We start from the raw sequence: 23040 nt of genomic DNA on the forward strand, positions 1-23040 counted from the left end.
GTAGACGCTTCTTGATTAGACCAGGGTTCGAGGCCGTGATCACCAAATACGGAGGATGCGGAAAGGTCAGGGAATTACCACCGCATATCCCCGGAGCAATGTGGTCTTAGTTGCCTAATGATCCTAAAAAAAATCAAATAAAAAATAAAACATTAAACCCTACTGGAGAGTGGATTAGTTTACCGTATTTTCTGCCTTGATTACACTGGCCGCTATGCTGGGGAAACGACCGAAGACTCAGTAATCGGGTCTCTGAGCACGAGAAAGCCATCTGTCCGGCGGAAATGGATCACTCAGCGATTCCTGAGCACTTCTGGTCCACCCAGCACTACATCGATCCACGCCTCGATGTCAAGATTATTGACCGATCCGCAATTATCGTCGCCGTGTCTTGTTGGAATCGCTCCACATCTCGTGTTGTAACGATTCCTTTAACTGGAACAGAGGATATCGCATCAACCCCATCACCGAGGCAACCGTCCTCCTAACGGACAAACGTTGGCGCTTAGAGCATTACCAGGTGTTACAACTAAAACCACAAGCCTCCACTTCAACCATATAATTGTTTCAAGCACCTGTAGCACCCGATTTTCACAACGCATGACCACCATGGCATGCACATGATATTCTGTATTTTTACAATAACGGTCAAAATCACAAAAGAAAGACGTTCTCCGACCGAAAGTTTTTGTGTTTATTACTTTTGTTTTTTGTTCCTACCTGTTTATTAAACGAATTTTAACTCAACCCATTTATTTAATTCTGTTTTTCCCAATGACGCAACACAAACCTTGCAAGTTAACTAACATAATAACAACCTCAACGCTGTTTTCAGTATAAATGGGCCTGTTATACTGGGATCCATGGTACAATAAAATAAGATGATTTTTATGTGGTGTGGGCAATTCACAAACTACAGATCCGGCCATGCCCCCAGTCATCTCAACAGCACTGCCTGCGCTCTATTTTACAGAGCTTGGAGCCATTCCAGCACAGATGCAGCTAGGCGCAGCGAGATTTCTCGTGTGAGGACAGACTTAATCAATTGTGGCTACCCAACACACATATTAGACAAGTGCCTATTGCAAGCACATGAGCTCACAGTCCACCAACCCAGGACAATATATCTACTGCCTACGTTCCCTACTATTATCCAGGCGTGTCAGGCCGGATCTCTAAAATCCTCAGGAAATACCGCATAAAATGCGTACAGTTACCCTGTAGAAGCCTACGTTCTCTAGCCTCCAGTGTAAAGACCACTATCAACCCTCTCTTACGGTGACCCCTGTCACCCCTCTCTTACAGGTTATGCGGTACATGAATGTACCGCATAACCTGTAGAGACTGTGACAGCTGCTACGTAGGACAGACTTCGAGACGTCTTCAAGACCGCCTTGCGGAACACGACAGAGCAATCCGCCTTGCTGAGACCGACCAGTCCGTAATCGCAAGGAACTTCTGGGCTACACACCACGACCTCAATCCCAGACAAGACTACGAAATAATAGACCACTCCAGGCCCTTCCGCCACCGCCTATGGTTGGAGTCACTCAATATATTGAGCAATTCGAGAGCAATGAACCGCTGCAAGGGCATGAGACTGCACCCCATCTTGGAGACAACCGTTTTATGTCTCAACAAGCGCTGGGAAAGAACTGTGCATGTCCCTGCAGCAACAATGAACGCCAGATTAATGACTGAATAACGTGCCTTCACACGCCTCACTTCACGCATAACTGTATCCGTTAAGTTCAAACTCTGTTGAAGAAGAGGCACGATTGTCTCGAAAGCTCCAAAGTATTCATAATTAAAGATATTTACTGGATTTACACTTATCTTATTTCATTGAACCCTGTTTTCGATATGATACGTGTTTTGGTAATCTCGGCCTCAAAACAAACGTACCACATATAACCATAGCACTATCTTTTCCACAAATTTCGAAGTTCTGACCGGTAGATGGCTATGCTTGTCTTAGGATATGCAACGAGCTACCGAGTATTACAGCTTATGAAATCACGAGGAGTATTACAGCTGTGTAATTGTTTAAGCTTTGTATCGAATCTGATATTGAGATGCAACACAGTTATTTCTTACTTACTGATTTAATCTTATCAATGGAGTTCAATTTTTATATTAGTTTAAAAATGCAGACTATAGCGAAATATAATGGGATGCATGTGTGAAAGTGCTCTGTTCGTCTGTTGTGCGATCAGCATTTGTAAATAAACTCTATGAAAAAGAAAAAAATACGACGAGATTTTAATGTACCTTATCACCATGCCAAAATATAATTTCGGTGTGCTGCTTTAGCCGCAACCCATCACATTGCACTTATATCGTATTTATTTTATACAGTATGGACAGTACACGATTTTGGTTAATAGCAGGTTTTAGCGCTATGACTATTGCTGGAGCGTATATCTTATGGGGACCAAGTCAAAGACCTAAGAAAAGGCGCAAAGGTAAGTGAGATTATTAGTGATTTATGAGAGTGAAAGTTATATTAGCAAAACGCTTATATTACGATTTTCAATATATGCGAATGATGTATGAGACCCACACCAGTAACAGTTATTCTGTATATTCTCAACATATGCGAATAATATACGGGACAACTGTTTTTATGAAATTGCACTAACCACCTGGCTCGGCTGTAGTTTATGATGCTCAAATAACGAAGTTTCAGTTGCTATTATTTTATTCACATAATTCATTTATTTTTGTCATGATGTATATATTTAATTGTGTAATACAGAAGTTCGAGCCAGGTGAGTACTAAAACTGGATGGTCGTATATGTAAACTACCTAAGCTTTGTGGATATCGGGAGTCATGCAGTCCCGAAAAGAAATTAATATGTGGTAGACTGTGCACGGATAGACTCTCGTTTTCACGCTGTTGTGAACTGCGTTGTGGAATCTGAAGTACTAAGTACAGTCACCATAGAGCACCGCAGTCATAATTAGCAGTCTATATATATATATACTGGCGGAGCAATATGGCCTTAGTTGCGAATGCTCCTAAAAACCAAATAACAAACATATATACCGGGAACAAAGAAATAGGAGGAACGTAATTGATGCTTCCAGCCTTTCAATTCACAGAGCATGTGACTATTTCCTTGTTATTCTGACAGAATTAAAGCAGATGCTACACTCTGACCAGCATTTTGTGTTTTCTGATAATGGGATTTAAATGGCTGTTCAGTATTAATTCCACAGAAAATGCATTCACCTCAACATGCATTGGATACAGTTTAGTTCAGTTTTAATTTTACATATAAATATCTTTTCCAACGATTTAAGTCAAGTAAATTCTTCACCAATAGAAACAGTTTTAAAGGGAAAATCTCACTTCTCTCTCCTCTCTATTGAGGTACTATTTCTATATAATTTCTTCCCACACTTTAACTTTTTTAGCCTATTTCTTACTCTCTATTAGCTTCCCCACTTCTCATTTTATGTATATAATGGGCTTGGCACACCCAGGGTCCTCAGCTGGATATCATCATTCTTCTTTTTCTTGGTGATTCTCTCTCTCAGGGTAATTCAGAAATTTTTTTTTTTGGCTGGTGCACCATATGGCTAATAATAATTTGTGTATATGTTTCTTCAGTCTGCTAATTGTTATTCTACTAATATGCTCCAAATTTTGATAAACCATCTCTTTCTTTATTACAGTTTTCGGCTGAACTCTAGATTATGGTTACGCCTTGTCACTGCATTGTGGACATGGCCAAATTCAAGCAAATGATGTGATGTGTGGGTTTTTTAATAGACTTTCATTTTTGGCTAGTGAAAAAAGGTTAGGTTAGCTTACACAAGTAATTCGAGACAGATTCAAGCAAAAGAAGCCACATCCTCCAGAGGTGTACCCATAAACTGAAGTAGAACCCATTTTAACTCATCCCTGTTGTCATATTATTAGGCCCTACTATTACTGTCAGGTAGAAATCAGAAATAGAAAAATTTGTCAAATCATTCCAAATTTCATTAAAATTAAACCAACGGAATCTAACAGTTGTTATTTGTCTGTTCTGCCCACCATGTAATTACTTGGCTCTCAGTTGATGGATTTTGATGAAATTTCTATTTAATTCTCGTAGACAGACTTGCAAATCTATCTCAGATTTAATTAAAATTGGACCAGTACAGATGTAGCAATTATTATATCATTGTGTGCCTAAGACCATCCATATTGACGTGTAAGTTAGTGCAAGTGCATCATTTCTACACGCAGCCAGCTATTAAGTAACTAGGAATTGGCATCATTAAGTACATCTCATATATTGTGAATACCTTCACGACAAGTTATCATGATATTGCACTATCTCGAATAAGTAAATAAATAAATAAATTTTCTGTTTATACTCCGGGACGACCAAACGGTCAGAGGAGTTCACAAGATAGACAGAATACAAGAAACAGCATCGTATTCAGTAGTCACGGGCTTGAACCCCGGTCACTCAAGGCACGTGTACTTATGCACCCGCACGCCTGACCACTAGGCTACGGCGGCCTACTTCTGTTACTTATTCTCAGTGGATACCACCACCCAGATGGCACCGTTTCCTAGCTTGTTGGTGCCTTATCAGTGGGTGGGCAGGTCCTCTGGTGATGCAATGATGACAACCCAGTTGTGAAGTATAACTCCACAATATGAGAGATGCCTAGTGGTGTACAAGTAATTAAGATCATAGAGCACTTTCGGACTATAAGCCTCAGGTTGTGAAATGGTTGACTGATGTGTAAGTCAGTGCAAATGCATCATTTCCCAGGTGCCATCTGGGTGGTGGTATCTGCCAAGAATAAGTAACAATAGTCGTATCCATTGGTGAAGCATTACTTATTTGAGGTAGTGCAATATCATAGTAACTTATTGTGAAGGTATTCACAATATGAGATGTACTTAATGATGCCAATTCTTGGTTACTTAGTAGCTGGCTGCATGTAGAAATGATGCACTTGCACTAACTTACACATCATTTAACTATTTTGCAACCTGAGGCTTATAGTCCTAAAGTGTCTGTGATGTTAATTACTTGCACACCACTAGGCATCTCTCATATTGTGGAGTTATACTTTGCAAATGGGTTGTCATGATTGCATCACCAGGGTACCTGCCCACCCACTGATGCGGAGCTAACAAGCTCCAAAACTGTGCCGTCTCGGTGGTTGTATCTGCCGAGAATAAGTAACAGTATTCTCCATTAGTGAAGTATTACTTATTCGAGGTAGTGCAATATCATGGTAACTTGTTGTGAAGGTATTCATAATATGAGATGAACTTAAATGATGCCAATTCCTAGTTACTTAGTAGCTGGCTGCATGTAAAAATGATGCACTCGCACTAACTTACACATCAGTTAACTATTTTGCAACCTGAGGCTTATCCAGTAAACCCTTTATTTAATGGACCTCGATATAGTGGATTTCGGATTTAGCGGACTGGACAAATAATAATACAGTAATGTACATATTAATCTCGACCATATTATTTTTTTTAGGTTATACAAAACTTCAGTGTTATTAAAAATTAATAATAATTACCTATTTCCGTTATTGTTTTGATAATTTCGTACTTTTATTTTTATAATCAAATTCAGGAAATTGTTTTTATTCTTTCTGAAAACATGTTCAAATAGATGTTTTCCCAGATAACAGATAAGAGCAGGCGGTGACTTGCGAGCTGAACGTGACCCGGGACACTAAACTGCAGGTCTACCCACTCCCTTTGTTTCGGTCTCAGTCTGCCTCAAGGTATTGTGCGGTCAGGTTGCATACAGAGTGTTTCTGTGATTTCTGAATTGTGATCCTTATTTATTAAATAATTTTTCAATCCTTACAATTTAAAATGGCATCAAGTGATAGAGGAGTTAAAAGAAAGCATGTGAACTTAAATGTGGCACAGAAATTAGAGCTAATTGAGAAATTAGAAATTGAAATTTACGGCATAAAAAAACAGTTTCTTATATCTGTAAATCAAGTGCCAAATTGCAACATAATTTTATATTGTACAGTATTGTATATTGTATTAAAGGTTTTTTTTACATTAAGAACAATAAAAAAATGTCCCCCCAGGTTACGTTCGATTTAACGGACTTTCGACATTAATGGACACCCCTTTTCCTCTATTAGTCGATTAAATCGAGGGTTTACTGTGTTCCTAAAGTGCTCTAAGACCATATTTAATAACTTAACTTTCACTGTTATGGATTTACAGGAAATTTTATATTTGGCTCTTTTAGAATGATTTGTGAGCTTTCCCAAATTTAATTAAAATCCAGACCAGTAGATATGTGGAAATTCTTTTCTTTTTTTTTTTTCATACACATCACATAAGCTATCCATATATCATTGTTGCAGAAGCATGCATTGTTGATTGGAGGGATGAATGGGCAATATGGTGAATGCACAGAAACAAAAAACAAAGCTTTTGTACATAAAAGCTTTTTTTTTGTCTATTATATACTATTTGCTGTGCTTGAAATGTAATGCCTAGTGTACATTAACTAACTTTTTTAATTTTGTGTTTTAAACAATGTTAAACAGTTTGCAGAAATTGATTTTTTTATGCTTTTTTAATCACATTACTGATAAGACTTCATTTATTGATGACTTATTAAATATATATTTTTTCCCATGGGTCTGACAGGTCCAACCTGTACAGTGATGGAAGTTTTTTCATTTAGCCTCTGAAGGGTTAAAATGATTTTTGCTAGTTTTTCTCCTTAAAAATGCTTGTGATAAATCAACTGAAACAGAAAAATCTTAGCGAACAGACCAGAGATACTCACAGGTGATGGCACTGTAGCTATGAACGTACAATTTATATTTAAGATAGTCATAGTACAAGTAAATTTAGAGCAAAAGCATTATGCAATGAAAGTTGTAGATCATTATTGGATAGTTTGTGGCAATAGCCTTAGTTTTGTACATACCTGTAAGCAACTAGGTTTGCTACAAAATGCATCAGCTCATATTGTGGAAAAATTTAATGAATTTTCTCAATATAGCACTATCACTTTAAACAAAAAGCACTGTTCCAAAGAGACACATTGCCATACATTTTAAATTGTCTGTACAATGAGTTTAATGCATTTTTTTAGAAAGCCTAGTTTTCTAAGGTTTGCTCTAACCTGTATTGTAGTCATAACATGTATAGCTAGGGGAAAAAAACAATAATTGAGCAGTATTCACACACAAGGAACTTAAGTTTTTGTGAAGGATTTTATATAAAAATCAGCATTTTTGATCCCTTAGATTAGTAAATTAAAGAATAAGGGGAAAAAAAAGCCACTGCCATTATGATTAGTCATATAAAGTTAAGGGAAAAGCTTTGTAGTGACCTAAAAAAAAAAAAAAATTCAGTGAAAACTATTTGTAACTGATTATGTTACAAGCATATTAAGCTGGAGTGGATTTTCCATTTCACACCACACTATTGTTGCATGCTATCACTGATGGGTTAATCTCATTATTGTGCAAATCAACAATCCATTTTTCAACATCAGCCATTGCAAAATGAATTGTTCTTCCTTGAAGAAGAACAGTCCTTTTTGTAATGGCTGATGGTTAAAAATTAAAAGTTAAAGATGGTTTTTACTAGAAGAAAAACAGTCCTTTTTGTAATAGCTGACACTGTGCTTAGAAGTGTGTGGGGTTACTTTGCCCCCCCCCCACATCATTTGAAAATCATCAAAAAAATTCATAGTTGTTGGCTTTTTGATGCCCACCTTTATATAAAAAAATCAAAAATCAACCAAAAAAAAATCCATTTTTTATATTAAAAACATTTTAAATTAATTTTTTAAATTAAAACTCTCTTTAAACTGCTAATGAACAAAATGCATGTTTAAAATCCTGTACTCTTCAACAAATACATACAGTGCCGTCCTGTAAATAACAGGAGCACCGACAACATGAAGCAGCATGTCAACAGTTTGATTCCAGACAACACTTCAATGTCACAAAGCCAGAGAGCATTGCTGATTGGAGGAAAGCATGCTTCAGTAAAGGCCACTTTAATTGCACATGACAGTTGCTACTCAACATGTGCATATAATTAGGTTTAGCTTAAGGGAACTAATGAAGAAATCTTTTATAGAAAGTCTGCATCACTGAACATACATTATATATTCTTTAGTGCATTTATTCAGAATTTGAACAAGAATTATATATTTGATTTTTCCACTCGAATCCATTGTTTAGCATTAGTAGAGGCATATGATGCAAGAAAGTAAGCTTATACAGCATCAGCCAAAAAAAAAAAAAAAAAAAACACACTTTCCATTTCACCCATCCATTCACTTTAAAAGTTTGTTCAGTTCTTCCTTGAATTTATTTAAGCTATCAGCTTCCACAATGACGGATGGAAGTTTGTTCCAGCAATCAACTACCCACTGGCTAAAGGCAAACTTCTGCACATCTGTTCTACAACTGTCTTTCCTCAATTTGAGTTTATATCCCTCGGGTTAGTAATCTGAACAAGAGGAAGAATCCCATCAGCATTGAGCCTGCTCAAGTTAATCAAGGTCTTATACATCTCAATCAGATCACCTCACAGGTATCTAGTCTGCAGATGTTGCAATTTGCAGAACTTAAGCCTTTCCTGTTAAGAGTACCTCTTTATTCCCCTCATCAATCTTGTTGCCCTTTTCTGTATTTGTTCTAACAACTCTACATCCTTACTAAAATGTGGCCTAAAGTCCATACACAGTACTCAAGGTGTAGCCTGACCATTGCCTTATACAAAGGGATAATCACCTTCTAATCCCTACTAGCAAATACCTGTATATTAGCATTAGTAGAGGCATATGATGCAAGAAACCAAGCTTATGCAGCATCAGCCGAAAAAAAACCACTCCCATTTCACCCCTCTGTTCGTTCGAAATACCTGTCCAGCTGAGCCTTAAATTTATTTAGGCTATCAACTTCCACAACAAGGGATGGAAGTCTGTTCCACCAACCAACTACCCGTTGGCCAAAGGCAAATTTCTGCACATCTATCCTACATCTGTCTTTCCTCAATTTGAATTTATGCCCTCTCGGGTGATTATTCTGAGCAAGAGGAAGAATCCCATCAGCATTGAGCATGCTCAAACCATTCAAGGCTTTATACACCTCTATCATATCATTGACAAGACTCCATGACCTGCTCTGGCTGCCTGCCTGTCTGCACTGCTCAGAAAACTTCATATCTGACTGGACAGTTACTCCAGGTCTTTTTCATTCTCTACCTCACTAGTTGGTTGTTTTCTCTGGGATTATTGCTACCCATATGCATTTAAACCAGTATGTTGTAATGATGACATGATAGGGCTGACAGTACAGGAACCAGTAGCAGGAAGTGATAATGGAGTTCTACAGTGGACAATGAAGAGAGAGGAAGCAGTAGTTAAAGGCAAAGGAATGGGTTATAATTTCAGGAAAGGAAATTATGATGGCTTAATGTGCTACATGGCCTCTATTAACTGGATAGATATCTCACAGAGAGCAAATACAATTGAATAATGGTATACCTTTAAAATCCTAGAAGTCTTGAATGCTTATATACCATTAAAAAAATACTCTATGAGGAGGATTCCAAGTTGGATGAATAATGAAGTTGCCAGATTACTTGAGCAGAAAAAGACATGGAAAATTACAGAGAAATAAAAAGTACTGAAGCCTATATAACAGCTACAAATTGATCCGTAACAGTGTCACAGAAAAGGTTAGGCTGGCAAAGGCAGATTATGAGAAATCTCTGGCAAAGAGAGCGAAGATTGGGAATTAGGAATTCTTCGTATATATATAAATTCAAAGAAGAGAAGGACAAACCAGATCAGACCCTTATGTAATGGACGTAGGATAGTATTAGATACCCCAGCTGATGTTACAGATGAACTCAACAGTTACTTTGTATTGATATTTACAGAAGAAAAACATTTTGTCAATGAAAAATTATGGGAGTGAAGTTGAAAAATACATAATTAATGATGTTGAAATTTTGCATGATTATTTAATGAAAAAACTTTCTAGTCTACAGACGAGTGATGCTCCTGGGGTTGATGGCATATTAGCATTAGTAGAGGCATATGATGCAAGAAAGCAAGCTTATGCAGCATCAGCAAAAAAAAAAAAAAAAAAACCACTCCCATTTCACCTGTCCATCCGTTCGTTCGAAATACCTGTCCAGCTGAGCCTTAAATTTATTTAGGCTATCAACTTCCACAACAAGGGATGGAAGTCTGTTCCACCAACCAACTACCCGCTGGCTAAAGGCAAATTTCCGCACATCTATTTTACATCTGTCTTTCCTCAATTTGAATTTATGCCCTCTCAGGTGATTATTCTGAGCAAGAGGAAGAATCCCATTGGCATTGAGCATGCTCAAACCATTCAAGGCTTTATACACCTCGCCGGTGCCTAGTCTCCAGACACTGTAATTTGCAAAACTTAAGCCTTTCTTCGTAAGAGCAACCCTTTGTTCCATTCACTAATCTTGTTGCCCTTCTCTGTACTCATTCCACCAGCTCTACATCCTTCTTGAAATGAGGCCTCCGGACCTGTATACAGTACTCAAGGTGTGGCCTGACCATTGCCTTATACAAGGGAATAATCACCTCCTTATCCCTGCTAGAAAAATTCCTGTATATCATTGACAAGACACCATGAGCTACTCTTGCAGCCTGTCTGCACTGCTCAGAAAACTTCATATCTGCCTGCACAATTACCCGCAGGTCCTTTTCATTCTCTACCACTGTCAGTGTAGTAACACAGAGTTGATATGTTGCTCTGGGGTTACTGTTTCCCATATGTAGTACTTTACATTTGTCAATGTTAAACTTCATTTGCCACCTCTCAGCCCATCTGCTCAACCTTTCCAAATCCTGTTGCAGCAGCATAGCGTCAGTAGTGTCCTTAACAACCCTGCCAACCTTTGTATCGTCTGCAAACTTGGACATTAAGCTTGATATACCATCATCAATATCATTTATAAATATAGAAAACAGCAATGGACCCAACACTGAACCCTGAGGGACTCCACTAATAACATTAGTCCACGATGAGCAGTGTCCATTGATTACCATTCTCCCTGTAATTTTAAGGGAGGTAGCAAGTGAGTGCATTGAACTATTGAGGCCAATTATGAGAGCATCACTGGACTCAGGAGAGATTCCATTGGATTGGAAAAGTGCCAATGCATCTCTAATACATAAAGGTGGTTCTAAGAGTGTAGCGGAAAATTACTGACCAGTCAGTTTAACTTAAGTAGTTGAGAAAATCATAGAGGCAATGATCAAGGGTGGAAATCAGGATCATTTAGATAGAAATGGAATTCTGAAGGATACACAGCATGGTTCTGTAAAAGGAAAATCACGTTTAACAAATCTGGTTAGTTTATTTTTACAGGATCACTCATGAGCTGGATTTAGGAATAATTTCGACATTATTTATTTAGATTTCAACAAAACATTTGACTCAGTCCCACATGAGCGGTTACTTTATATTATATTCCAAGCTGGAACAGGTTGGAAGCACAGGGAAAATCCTTAGATGGATGGCATTCTGGTTTCGGAGCAGGAGGCAGAGGATTGTGATAAATGGTTATTCCTCACATTTGGTTAATGTAAGAAGTGGGGTTCCCCAAGGATCAGTATTGGGATCACTCTTGTTTTTGATTTTCTTAAATGACATTGATGAAGGGATGGAGGGTGTGATGTCTAAATTTCCAGATTATGTAAAGATAGGTAAAGTTGTTAATGACCACTGCCAAGCAGAGGTTCTTCAGAGTGCCCTAGATAAACTTCAGGGATGGTCAGAAAAGTGGCAGCTATGCTTTAATTCAGCAAAATACGAGGAGTTACACCTGGAGAACAGAACCCCAGAATAATTTATACACTTGGTGGAGTTGAACTAAAGTCGGTAGTGAAAGAAAGGGATTTGGGAGTTATGATACGGTCAGACATGAAGTTCTCTGTGCATTGTAGACAGGTTGGAAGGAAGGCCCATGGTGTCCTATTGATGATTTATCAAACATTTTTTAGTAGAGATAAGGATGTCATAATTTTCTATTGTTAGATCACACTTGGAATACTGTATTCAAGTGTGGAGACTGCACCAAAAAAAAAAAAAAAAAAGACTTCAAGCTTCTTGAAAAGGTCCAAAAGTGAGTAACTTGCCTGGTGAGAATTGGCAAAAGGATCTCCATATGAGGGGGTTGGGTTTTTCTTTTTTTTTTAGGAGCATTAGCAACTAAGGCTATATTGCTCCGGGGATATGCAGCGTCATTCCCTGACCTTTCCGCATCTTCTGTATTTGGTGGGCACGGGCTTGGATCCCAGTCTAATCAAGAAGCGTGTGCTATGCTCCTTCCCACCTGGCTATGGAGGCGCCCTCCATATGAGGAAAGACTGAATATGTGGGTTGCACAGCTTGGAAACTAGGCACCTTAGAGGAGACTTGATTGAGGTGTTTAAGGCTCTGAGAGTCAAAAGTAAAATGAACGAGGACGAAATTTTCATGGTTATAAGTGATTCTAGAAGTAGAGGCTGTGAATTCAAGTTATGGGCCAGGGGATGTTTAGATTGGATTGCAGGAAGTTTTATTTTAGCCACTGAGTTATAAATTACTGGAATAAGTTACCTGCATGGGTGGTTGAGTCTGACAGTTTGGGGAAATTCAAAGGTCAGCCGGATAGTTACCTATGGGAGGAGGGAAATGCATAGGTTGTCTATTTCCTTTTCTTTTATTAATTTTTTATTATTATTATTTTACTCTTTTTTTTTTTTGGCTGGTGCGGCCTAAGCCTTAGACTTTCTTGCACCATATGGCCATTACTAATACCTCTTTGTGTGATAGAATGTTAAGATATCTGAACTAAGAACAGTCTTAAATAGTCAGCAGTATGAAAAGAATGAAGAATATTTTGTGGGCAGTCTTTTTATATTCTGCTAATCACCTCCTTGTTTTTTCGGCAAAGAGTGAATCAGATTCAGTGCTATTGCTTGTTTTACTGTTAGTTGTATAACTGAGTTACAGTATGTGTATTTTATTTATGTGCAATTGTATTTTAAATGTGTAGTGTCCTCTGGCAGCAGTAAGGGAGAGCACAAGACATTTCTCTCATATAAGTGTGAAATTTAAACATTTAGCTCAGGGCGCCTCCGTAGCCAGGTGGGCAGGAGCAGCAGTGCGTAGCACATGCTTCTTGATTAGACCTGGGTTCGAGCCCGTGCCCACCAAATACGGAGAATGCGGAAAGGTCAGGGAATGACCACCGCATATCCCCGGAGCAATATGGCCTTAGTTGCTAATGCTCCTAAAAAACAAATAACAAACAAACATTTAGCTCAGAAGTTGGGAACCAAATTGGTAGTTGAATACAGTTTTGGCATGTGTACTATTAGTGACAAAAAAAAAAAAAAAAAATTATATATATGTTTCACCTACTGACCAAGTAAATTCAATACCTTGTATCTGCTTCATTCAATAGTGATTGCATGGAACTTCAGTATTTGGAAAAAATTTTATGTGAGAAGGCAAAATTGTTTTAATTGTAGATTTCAAAAAATGACAATATCCAGGTTAGTGATAGGTGGAATTCTGTATTTCACCATAAGTGGTGAAAGACTTTCTAGTGATACTTTTGTCATAGGATCTTTTCATCATACAATTTATTAAAAAAATAACTGAAGAGTAGCTTTGCCAAGGAAATTTAATTTTGATTTGATTTGTAAATAACAGAGATTCTATCCAAGGTTGCAAAATTGTAAAACTTAATAACCATCATGAATATTTTTCATTAATTTTGTTTTTTTCCTCATCAGATGTTAATGGTTGGAACTATAATGATGCTATTCACAAAAATTCTTATTAAAAAAAGCAAATTTTTAAAAGTCTAAAAGCAAATTTTTTATCATATTTATACAGTGTAAGCGAATGTGTTATGCAAAATTAATGCATTATGTAAAGACTATGGGACTGATGCTGTATAGGCTTGCTTCTTTGCATCATTTTGTCATTGCTAATACTAAAGGGGCACTGGTCTTGCTCATAGACAAAAAAAAAAAAACAAAAAAAAAGGCAATACCATGCTCTACCAACAAAGTTTCCTTATGGTTTAAATCAGTTAAAACAGAACAATAAAAAAAAAAAAAAAAAAGACTAATTCCAAAGTACTGGTTACATCACTTGATTTTCATTTCACTCTAAGTGTGTAATCAACAGTTGCTTGAATTATCATTAGTAAGCTGAATTAAAGTAACCAGTTGTCATACTATCCTCTAAATGTGTTGTTGAATTAAAAGATGGATTTTTCTGACTAGAGTAAAATGTACGCTGCACAGGCAACTTGCATAATACCCAGAAACGTTCTGCCTATCTAATGATCACCAACATAAATTCTGTTGATGTAGATGCACAGTAAATTTGCTTAATGTTAGCTACTTGCCGTGATGTCCAGTGGTTATCATGCACAGCAAGTAAAGGGCTGTGGATTCTAGCCCATATGCTGTCACAAAAAATGTATTGCCCCTTGTGACTGTAGTTCTGAAAATCTGTGTGCTGTATGTAGTTATGATGAATTTGTCAGTTATTCAAACTTCAGGTAGAAGGAATCTATTTTGTAAAGATGGAATACATTTGAATAAAGGTAGTGGAAGAGTTTTTGCCAGTGTCACTGAAGGATAACTTAAGGTTTGGGGGGAACTGTTAACTAAGGGATGGGGAGAATAGAGATAATATTAATGTGTGTTGATCTGATGATATGGGTCAAAGTAATGCTCACATCTCAAAGGTTCTTATTTGTTGTAAGATGTGCCAAGGATAGTGATATTTCAAATGTACTGGAAGTTAATGCTAGGGAAATAAGATTAAATAACTTAAAGGATGTGTCTTAACTGGGTCTACAGCAATCTCAGGAAGTTCATTGATGAAATGAGTGAATTCAAGCCTCTGGTAAATACAACTAATGTTGACATAATGGAGCTGATGAAACATGGTGTTATTAGGAAATAGGGGATGATGAGTTTCACTATGGTATGTATAATGTATTTAGAAAGTTTAGACAAGGTAAAAGAGGTGGGGGGGAGGGTTATACTTCTTATCAAAATCAGCTTTCAGCACAACTAAAGCTTTCCCATATTCAGAATTTGTACATGCCAGAATAGAATTTGTGTGGTGTGAAACAATTGGATGCAAAGGGAAAATAAGAATGGTGTAGTACCAGATTCTTATTTTTAGTACTACATTCTTATTAATTAACAGAAGGCTGTGAAGAATACGATGAGAACCTCTATGAGCAGATAGAATGAGCGAGCAGGTGTGATTGTCTTATTATGGGCGATTTCAGTTTGTCCCTATTGATTTAGCAAATGGGAAGGAAGGAAACTCGCCATCAGGAACAACATTTTTAAATCAACGAGATCAGCAGTTCCCAACCTTTTTTGACTCATGAACCCCTTTCAACTTAATATTTTTATTGCGAACTACTAAGCCTATATTCTCTGAAATCGTATAATATTTCTGAATTTTTACTAAAAAAATATTTCCAGTACTACATTTTTACAAGCGACGTTGCGTAATAATAAAAACTATTATTAATTATTATTTATACTTTGTAAAGCAGTTATTAATTAGTCCAAATTAGATTTTGAACAGGCTAAGAGTAGAAAACTTGCTTCTTGTCCAAATGGTAGCTGAGCATTCTGGTCTCTTGCCAAAGCTATTGGCTGCAATTTTGCCCATCTCTGTTCAACCTCTGACAAAACCATATGGTTCTGTTACCACATCAGCCAAAGATAAAGCTGATCTGCTAATATCCTATTTTTCTTCCAACTCACTTATTGATGATCTTGGTAAATTACCTCAAACCATTCCCAGTACACTCCATTCAATGCCTGCTGTGGTCTTCCATCAAAAGGATTTTGATGAATCTGATGCTAAGAAAGCTCCAAATTCTGATGGTATTTCTCCACTTGCTCTCAAAAACCTGTGCCCCTGAACTTCCTCCTATTTTGTGTTGTCTTTTTTTCGTTTTCTTATTCCAAAGGTGTTTTTCCTTTTGCTTGGAAATTTCCTCATATCCAGCCAGTTGCTAAAAAGAGTAACTAAAGCTTTCCCATATTCAGAATTTGTACATGCCAGAATAGAATTTGTGTGGTGTGAAACAATTGGATGCAAAGGGAAAATAAGAATGGTGCAGTACCAGATTCTTATTTTTAGTACTACATTCTTATTAATTAACAGAAGGCTGTGAAGAATACGATGAGAACCTCTACGTGCAGATAGAATGATCTATCTGCACGTAGAGGTTACGTGCAGATAGATCATTATCGTCCAATTACAATTACTTCTACTCTTTCCAAAGTAATGTAGAAATCAATTAACTGCCAACTCTTAAACTATAAGGAAATCTTTCATCTGATCAACAATCACCAGTATGGATTCCATCATTGTTATTCCACTGGTGATATTTTGTGGACAAATTCAATGGAAAGGTTTGGTGAAACTCAAGCCATTTGCTCTTGACATTTCAAAGGCTTTTGATTGTGTTTGGCATAAAGGTCTCCTAAATAAGCTTCCATCCTGTGGTTTTCCAGCTGTTCTTTGTAACTGGGTATCCAGTTTTCTCTCTGACCGATCACTGCGCCTGATATGGTAGACTGCTGTCTTCTAACTTCTCCACTAATGCTGGTGTTCCCTAAGGTTCAGTTCTTTCTCTCACTCTTTTCCTCTTGTATGTTAATGACCTTCCATTGACCGGAAATCCTATCCATAGTTTTGCTAACGATAGCATATTGCATTCCACCTTCCAGTTTGAGAAACCTTGCCTGCTCAAACAGCTTCAACTTCTCAAATATCCACTGCCAAATCCTCAAATGCTGATCACCAGGTAATTCTCCAGTAGGGCAAAGAAAACTTAATTTCAATCCTTCTAAAACTCAGTCCTGCCTTATATCTTGCAAAAAGGATTCTTCTGCTCCTTAAAGTTCTTTGTGTCATCGACAGGATTTGAACTCGGGCCTTTTCCACCCGTTGTTGGGAGGGGTGATGCTACCACTGTGCTACCCGTGCAGACTGTAAATCTAAGCAGACGCCATTACGGAATTTTTAGTGCGAATCCCTGAGGGTTCGCAAACCACCAGTTGGGAACTGCTGAACTAGATGATTGTTATTTTCATGAGCATGTTATGGGAAGTACTAGGGGAAAATATTCTATACCTGATCATCTCCCATCAACCAGATGACATAGTTCACATAGTCCTTTTTCAGAAGATAAAGAAAGAGGTTGTAGTTGTTAAAGGAAGGCAAGGAGTTTAATTTTAGTAAAGGGGACTGTGACAGTTCAAACTGGTCTTTATCAATTGAGCAGATAGCAGAGGTAGGGTTAATATTTAGAATTATGTAATATCTTTAAAGATATTACATAATACGTCACAGAAGCCACGAATGCATATCTAATGCATCTATTTGAGGTTTTAAAAGGATTGAGTAGATAAACTAAATACTGATGGCATCCTTGCTCTAGTTTAGTTTGTGCAGTAGCACAGTGGTATCGTCACTGTCCTCCCCCATACAAGGTGAAAAAGGCCCGGGTTCAAATCCCATTGATGATGCAAAGAACTTTTATGGGACTTTTTCACTACGTGACTGAGTTAGTTGGTATCAGGAGTAGATAGTAATGTTTCCCTCCCCAGAAACTGGGGTATTTTGTCCAGCAACAGAGGCAAATCGACCAGAGAACACACTCAATTTACAGACACAATACACATGGGTATATGAATTAACTTTCCAGGTGACTCTAATGTAATAGTTTGGATTGTATCAAGAGTGTCACTAAGCTTTAATGTTGTTGTTCTTTTCTTCTCTGTAAGAGGTTTATTAACTTAGGAGCCATAGTGAGGGGTTTTTAATTTAAAATAAATGTAAAACAGCAGTATAATCCATGATATCAGTACAGCATTCAATTTCAAAATGGTGAACGTAACAAATACAGTAATCACGTGACTTAACGCTTTCTTTTTTTCGGCACTGCAAGACATCTGCACTGTATATAAACATCCAACCTCAATGTGCCGTTATTTCGAAAGTCTACTGTACTTCTATTTGGTATTGTGGAAAGTGTTTTGTTTTGCTCTGTTGCTACAGCTTGCTTCCTTGCATCATTTGTCACTACTAATATACCATTAAGAAAATATAGTACGAGGAAGATGCAAATACAGAATACAGAACCTTGCCAGTCAAATAGAGCAGAAAAAAGGTGGTGTGGGACAGTTGTAGAATAATAAAAAAGTACCAAAGCCTATGGCAGCTACAAGTTGATCTCTAATTGTAACACAAAAATGATGAGGTTAGCAAAGACTGAGTATGAGAGCAAAGAACAGGGAAACGATTTTCTTGTTTGCATATACAGAAGAAGAAAATGAATCGGATTAGACCATTACATAATGGGTGTTTTTTTTTTTTTTTTTTTTTTTTGATTTGGTAGTTGTTGGCGCATCGGCTTCTGTGGCCATATTGCACCTCCCAAGGTTTTTGCAGTACTTTGATCCAAGCCCGAGGCGGGAATCGAACCCGCAACCTTTGGGTTGCCGGGCAGGTACTTTACCCACTCGGCTAGCCCGGTCGGCTATAATGGGTGTTGAGACTTAGATAACTAAGCTGAAGTTGATGACGAACAGGTACTTTGCATCAGTCTTTACTGATGGAAGACCTTTCATAGTGAGGAGATGCTGGGCAAGTGAAGCTGAAATTAGCAATATTGAAATCCAGATGATTATTCATTAGAAAAACTCTGAAGCCTTTATTCTCCTGCAGTTCATGGCATATGAGAGAGAGAGTACATTGTTTACCATTAAGATTAATTACGAAAGTATCATTAGATTCAAGAGATTCCTCTGAATTGGAGAAGTTCCACTGTATCATCTGTACATAAAGGCAGTTCTAAGAGTGAAGTGGGTAACTATAGGCTGATCTGTCTGACCTTCAGTGGTGGGAAAATCATAGACAATGATAAAGAGTACAATACGGGGACATTAGATAGAAATGTAATTCTTGAAGGCTACATAACAGGGTTACTCATGAACTGGATATAGGAAATAATTTATTTCAATGTTGTTTATTTATTTTAGCAAAGGATTTGACTAATGCCTCCCATGAGATGTCACTGCACAAGCCGGAACACGTTGGAATCATTGGTAAGATTCTAAGATGGATCACAAGATGTCAGTGGGACTGTCAAGCAGCGGGTTGTGATTAATGGTTACTTTTTTGGATTGGTCTAACATTAGAAGTCGAGACCCCCCGAAGATCGGTACAGTTTCTGATTTTCATAAATAACATCTGTGAAGAGATAGGTGTGATGTCGCTGTGCAGATGATGTGAAGGTTGGAAGCATGGCTAATGATAACTGCCAGCCAATGCTCCTTTAGGATAACTTGGTTAGGCTTCCAGGATGGTTAGAAAAGTGCCAACTGTGTTTTAATACAAATGCAGCTTAATGCAGGGTTTAATGAATAGCAATGACAAAATAAATTATGCATTTGATTAGATTGAATTAAAAACAGAGAAAGAAAGGGATTTGAGAGCTATGATATGGTTGAATACAAAGTTTTCTGAGTGGTGCAGACAAGCAGCAAGGGAGGACCACGGTGTCCTTCCTTGCTGCTTGTCTGCGCTACTCAGATAGGGAGGTCATAATCTTCCTGTATAAAGCAATTGCAAGCTTTACTTGGAATACTATGTCTAAGTATGGAAACTGCACTTTCAAAAAACATCGAGGAGAGACTTTAGATATGTGGGCTTGCAGAGCTTGGCACTTGACACTTGAGGGGACCTCACCGAGGTCTGTAAAGCTCTGAAAAAGGGTATTAAAATGAAAGCAAAATTTTCAATGTTATATATGATTCCAGCATTAGGGGTCATAAATTATGTGGAAAGAGATTTAGACTGTACTGTGGAAAGTGTTCTATTAGCCAACAAGTTAATTACTGGAATAATTTACCTCCATGGGTAGTTGAGGCTGAGGCAAAGGTCAACTGGAGGTAGGGCTGACTCTAGCTACGGTAAGCCAGGCCTGGGGCGCTGATACATTGGAGGTGTTGAAGTTTGAGAGGGTGCATAATGCTTTGTGGAAGGGGAGGAAAACAAAAGATATGGGGAAAGGTGTGGAGGCCCTTTCTTTATCTATAGTGTAGTAAACAGTTGAAAATGCATCAGCCACGTGGCAATGATGCATTTTCAACTGTTTGATGCAAAGGCCCTCTGCCTTTCAAAGATTTTAGCAAAAATGGATAGAGAACCTGGGAATGCCAGATTAACCGAAAATTTTCTCTCTTATCCTTCAGAGATGGACCGAGTTTGCAAAACAATGGCAGCTCCCTTGAAAGGGGTACTTTTATTGCCGCCTTCTGGGCTCTACCCTGAAAGAGGTATTCAGGGTAGAGCTTGGTTAATATACATGTTTTGAGAAAACCACATGTCCAACCTTCCATTTGTATCTCAACCTATTTGTAGCCACGAGGATTTTATTTTTCAAGTATCCTTACTGCGGACTAGAGCTTATTGCTCGCCTTCCTGAATTTCCATTTACATTTTTGCTGAAATAGCGATGACTTCTTTCTGTGTATTCGTTCAAGAAGCTTCTAACTATAAGTGTGTTGGTTGTCAGCAAGAAGGAAGTGCCCCTTTTTTGGTTTGTTTAGGAGTCTGCAGTGAAAATGTCATTCTTTCACTGCTAAGAATCAATATTGACACTTGATAAAGACTTAAGTATTTTGAAATTTATAAATTACAAGATACATTGCCAAATTTATGGGTAGCATTGTGAGTTATGCTGGCAATTTCACTAACTGTAGAAAGTGGGGAAAGGAGTTTTAGTAAATTAAAGCTAATTAAAACAAAGTATTTGCGATCATCAATGTCGCAGGCAAGATTAAATTCATTAGCAATACAGTACTATCAATTGAAAATGATGTGACTGCAAATTTGGATTTTACTGATGTCATTAATAGATTTTCTGATATAAAATCAAGGAAAGGAATGCATTAAAGGAATTTCATTTGGCACTCGATAAAAATGACATTTGGTATTAATAACAAAACATTCTTCTTAAATTTTTGTTTTGTATTTTTAAATAGCTTTGATGTAACTTGTTGTAATGTAATGTAAAATATATATTTATTCTGTAAGCATCTACTATTAAGTATTGTCAAGTGTCAATCTGTCTCCAAATCTTTCCACTTCCAGATGGCATACTGATTTCAAATTTTGTATAAATATAGGTGGTTAGCTACAATCCTATGTGCATCCCATTTCTTTCACATGAGCAGCTGAAATTTAATTATAGAAACCATTATTATTATATAAATTAAAGGAAACCATAACTGCAACCCACTGCTAATATATTTTGATAAATGTTCTTATAAAAAATTGATACTTTTGTAAAATTTTTATTGTATCTGGAAGGGGGAAGTTATGCCTCCCTGCCCGGGGGGCCAATATACATTGAACTGGCCCTCACTGGAGGTCACTGTGTAAGAGAAAATTTATTTTCTTTTTGTTATTTATTTTTATGTACATTTTTATTTAGTTTTTTTTTTTTTTTGCCCAGTACAACAAAAACTTGATTTCCTTGCACTATATGGCTAATAAATAAACTCTTTCTGCCTCAGCTGTGTAAACAGCACTCAAATAAAATAGGAAACGTTCAGAGTTTTTTTTTTTTTTTTTTATGAAAACCCCAAACATGAAAGGTATCAAAACCTATAGTACTTAGTACCATGCATGGTGGGGGGGTGGGGGGGGGGATGCTGGAAACTTGGGCTATTCTTAAAATTTAAAAAATTTGACTGAATATGGCATGTAAATTTTTATAATTCACTGGTCAGCCTCCTTTTGGGCTGTTTACTACACATGTTAAGCTAATGCACAATATTGTGCACTAAAGTTTTTTTTTTTTTTAATTGTTTTATCTAGAATATCCTTGATTGTAATAATATCCTCTATTTATTGGTTATTTCCTCAGTTCTTTTACCATTTCTGAAGTATATTCCATTTTTACATTCCTAGATGTTCTATATATTTTTAAAAAACTAAAAACACTCCTTTATTCATAGATTAAACTGTGGGGCACATCACAACGTGCCAAATGTGAAAACAAATTGTTTGTTTTTTGTTTCCTATGTCTTGCATGCTACATATAATATTTTACTTTGTTGGGGTGCAAGTATGTAGAAAGCAGATTGCCATCAACCAGTGCCAATAGCTGCATTTATCTTGTGGAGTTCTCAGCACCTGCACTGGTTACTGAAAGCAGGAAAAAACTTATTTTATATTTCTTATATTTTTAAATTTGTTTTAATTATTTGCGATTCTTTTTTGTTAATGTTCAGTAGTTTCTGTGGTTTTTTTTTTTTTTTTGTTTAGTTGTGCTATTTTTCATTTATTCTGAGGATGTATTAAAATAAATAGTTACAAAACATTTCTTTCCTGATTCATGTACACTAATATTTGATTCTCATTTCACTCATGCAGCCATTTTACATTTTTGTTTTAGAACAAAAAACAGTCATGTAAAAAGTTAAGATATACATTTTACATGATTAAAGTTTATAAAAAATTCAAAAATTATAAACAGAAATAATGTAATTGATCTCAAATGATGTTATCGAGATAATTACATAAGCTAGTTAAAAACAATGAAAAGATTCCTGGAATGATGTTGTGGTTGAAATATCCTAATGGTGGCCTGATTCTAAGATCTATATAATGTGATCATGTTAAATTATGATTTTTTTTTTTAAAGAGAAATTATGAAAAGTTTTTTGGAAAGACTATGGTTAGTATATATATATATATTTCCTTTCCATATGATCATTGTCAAGTACAATGTTTAAATGTTAATTATGAGAAACTAATTTCCATTATACTCAATGCTAGTGATGGTGAATCTTTCCTGGGCCCTGTTTGTCAAAATTTTCACGTGACATAGAGGGAAAAAAAATAAAATAAGTAAATAGTCTTTATTGGTATTATAAAAAGGTAACAAGACA

At 36.9% G+C, this 23040-nt stretch overlaps 1 protein-coding gene across 1 annotated transcript in view; it reads left to right on the top strand.

Annotated features, from left to right (window-relative positions):
* The first annotated feature begins 2018 nt into the window (after positions 1 to 2018).
* The window catches only part of Usp30 (ubiquitin specific protease 30), a 268673-nt gene continuing 247651 nt past the window's right edge, over positions 2019 to 23040 (top strand). The window contains exon 1 of the mRNA XM_090381070.1: positions 2019 to 2465. Within this exon, the coding sequence (XP_090237196.1) occupies positions 2360 to 2465 (106 nt within the window). The 5' untranslated portion in view covers positions 2019 to 2359. The remainder of the gene's footprint in view (positions 2466 to 23040) is intronic.

The sequence above is a fragment of the Mastigoproctus giganteus genome, chromosome 9 (assembly GCF_048544385.1).
Source record: "Mastigoproctus giganteus isolate SK-2022 chromosome 9, ASM4854438v1, whole genome shotgun sequence".
In the NCBI taxonomy this organism is placed as follows: Eukaryota; Metazoa; Arthropoda; class Arachnida; order Uropygi; family Thelyphonidae; genus Mastigoproctus; species Mastigoproctus giganteus.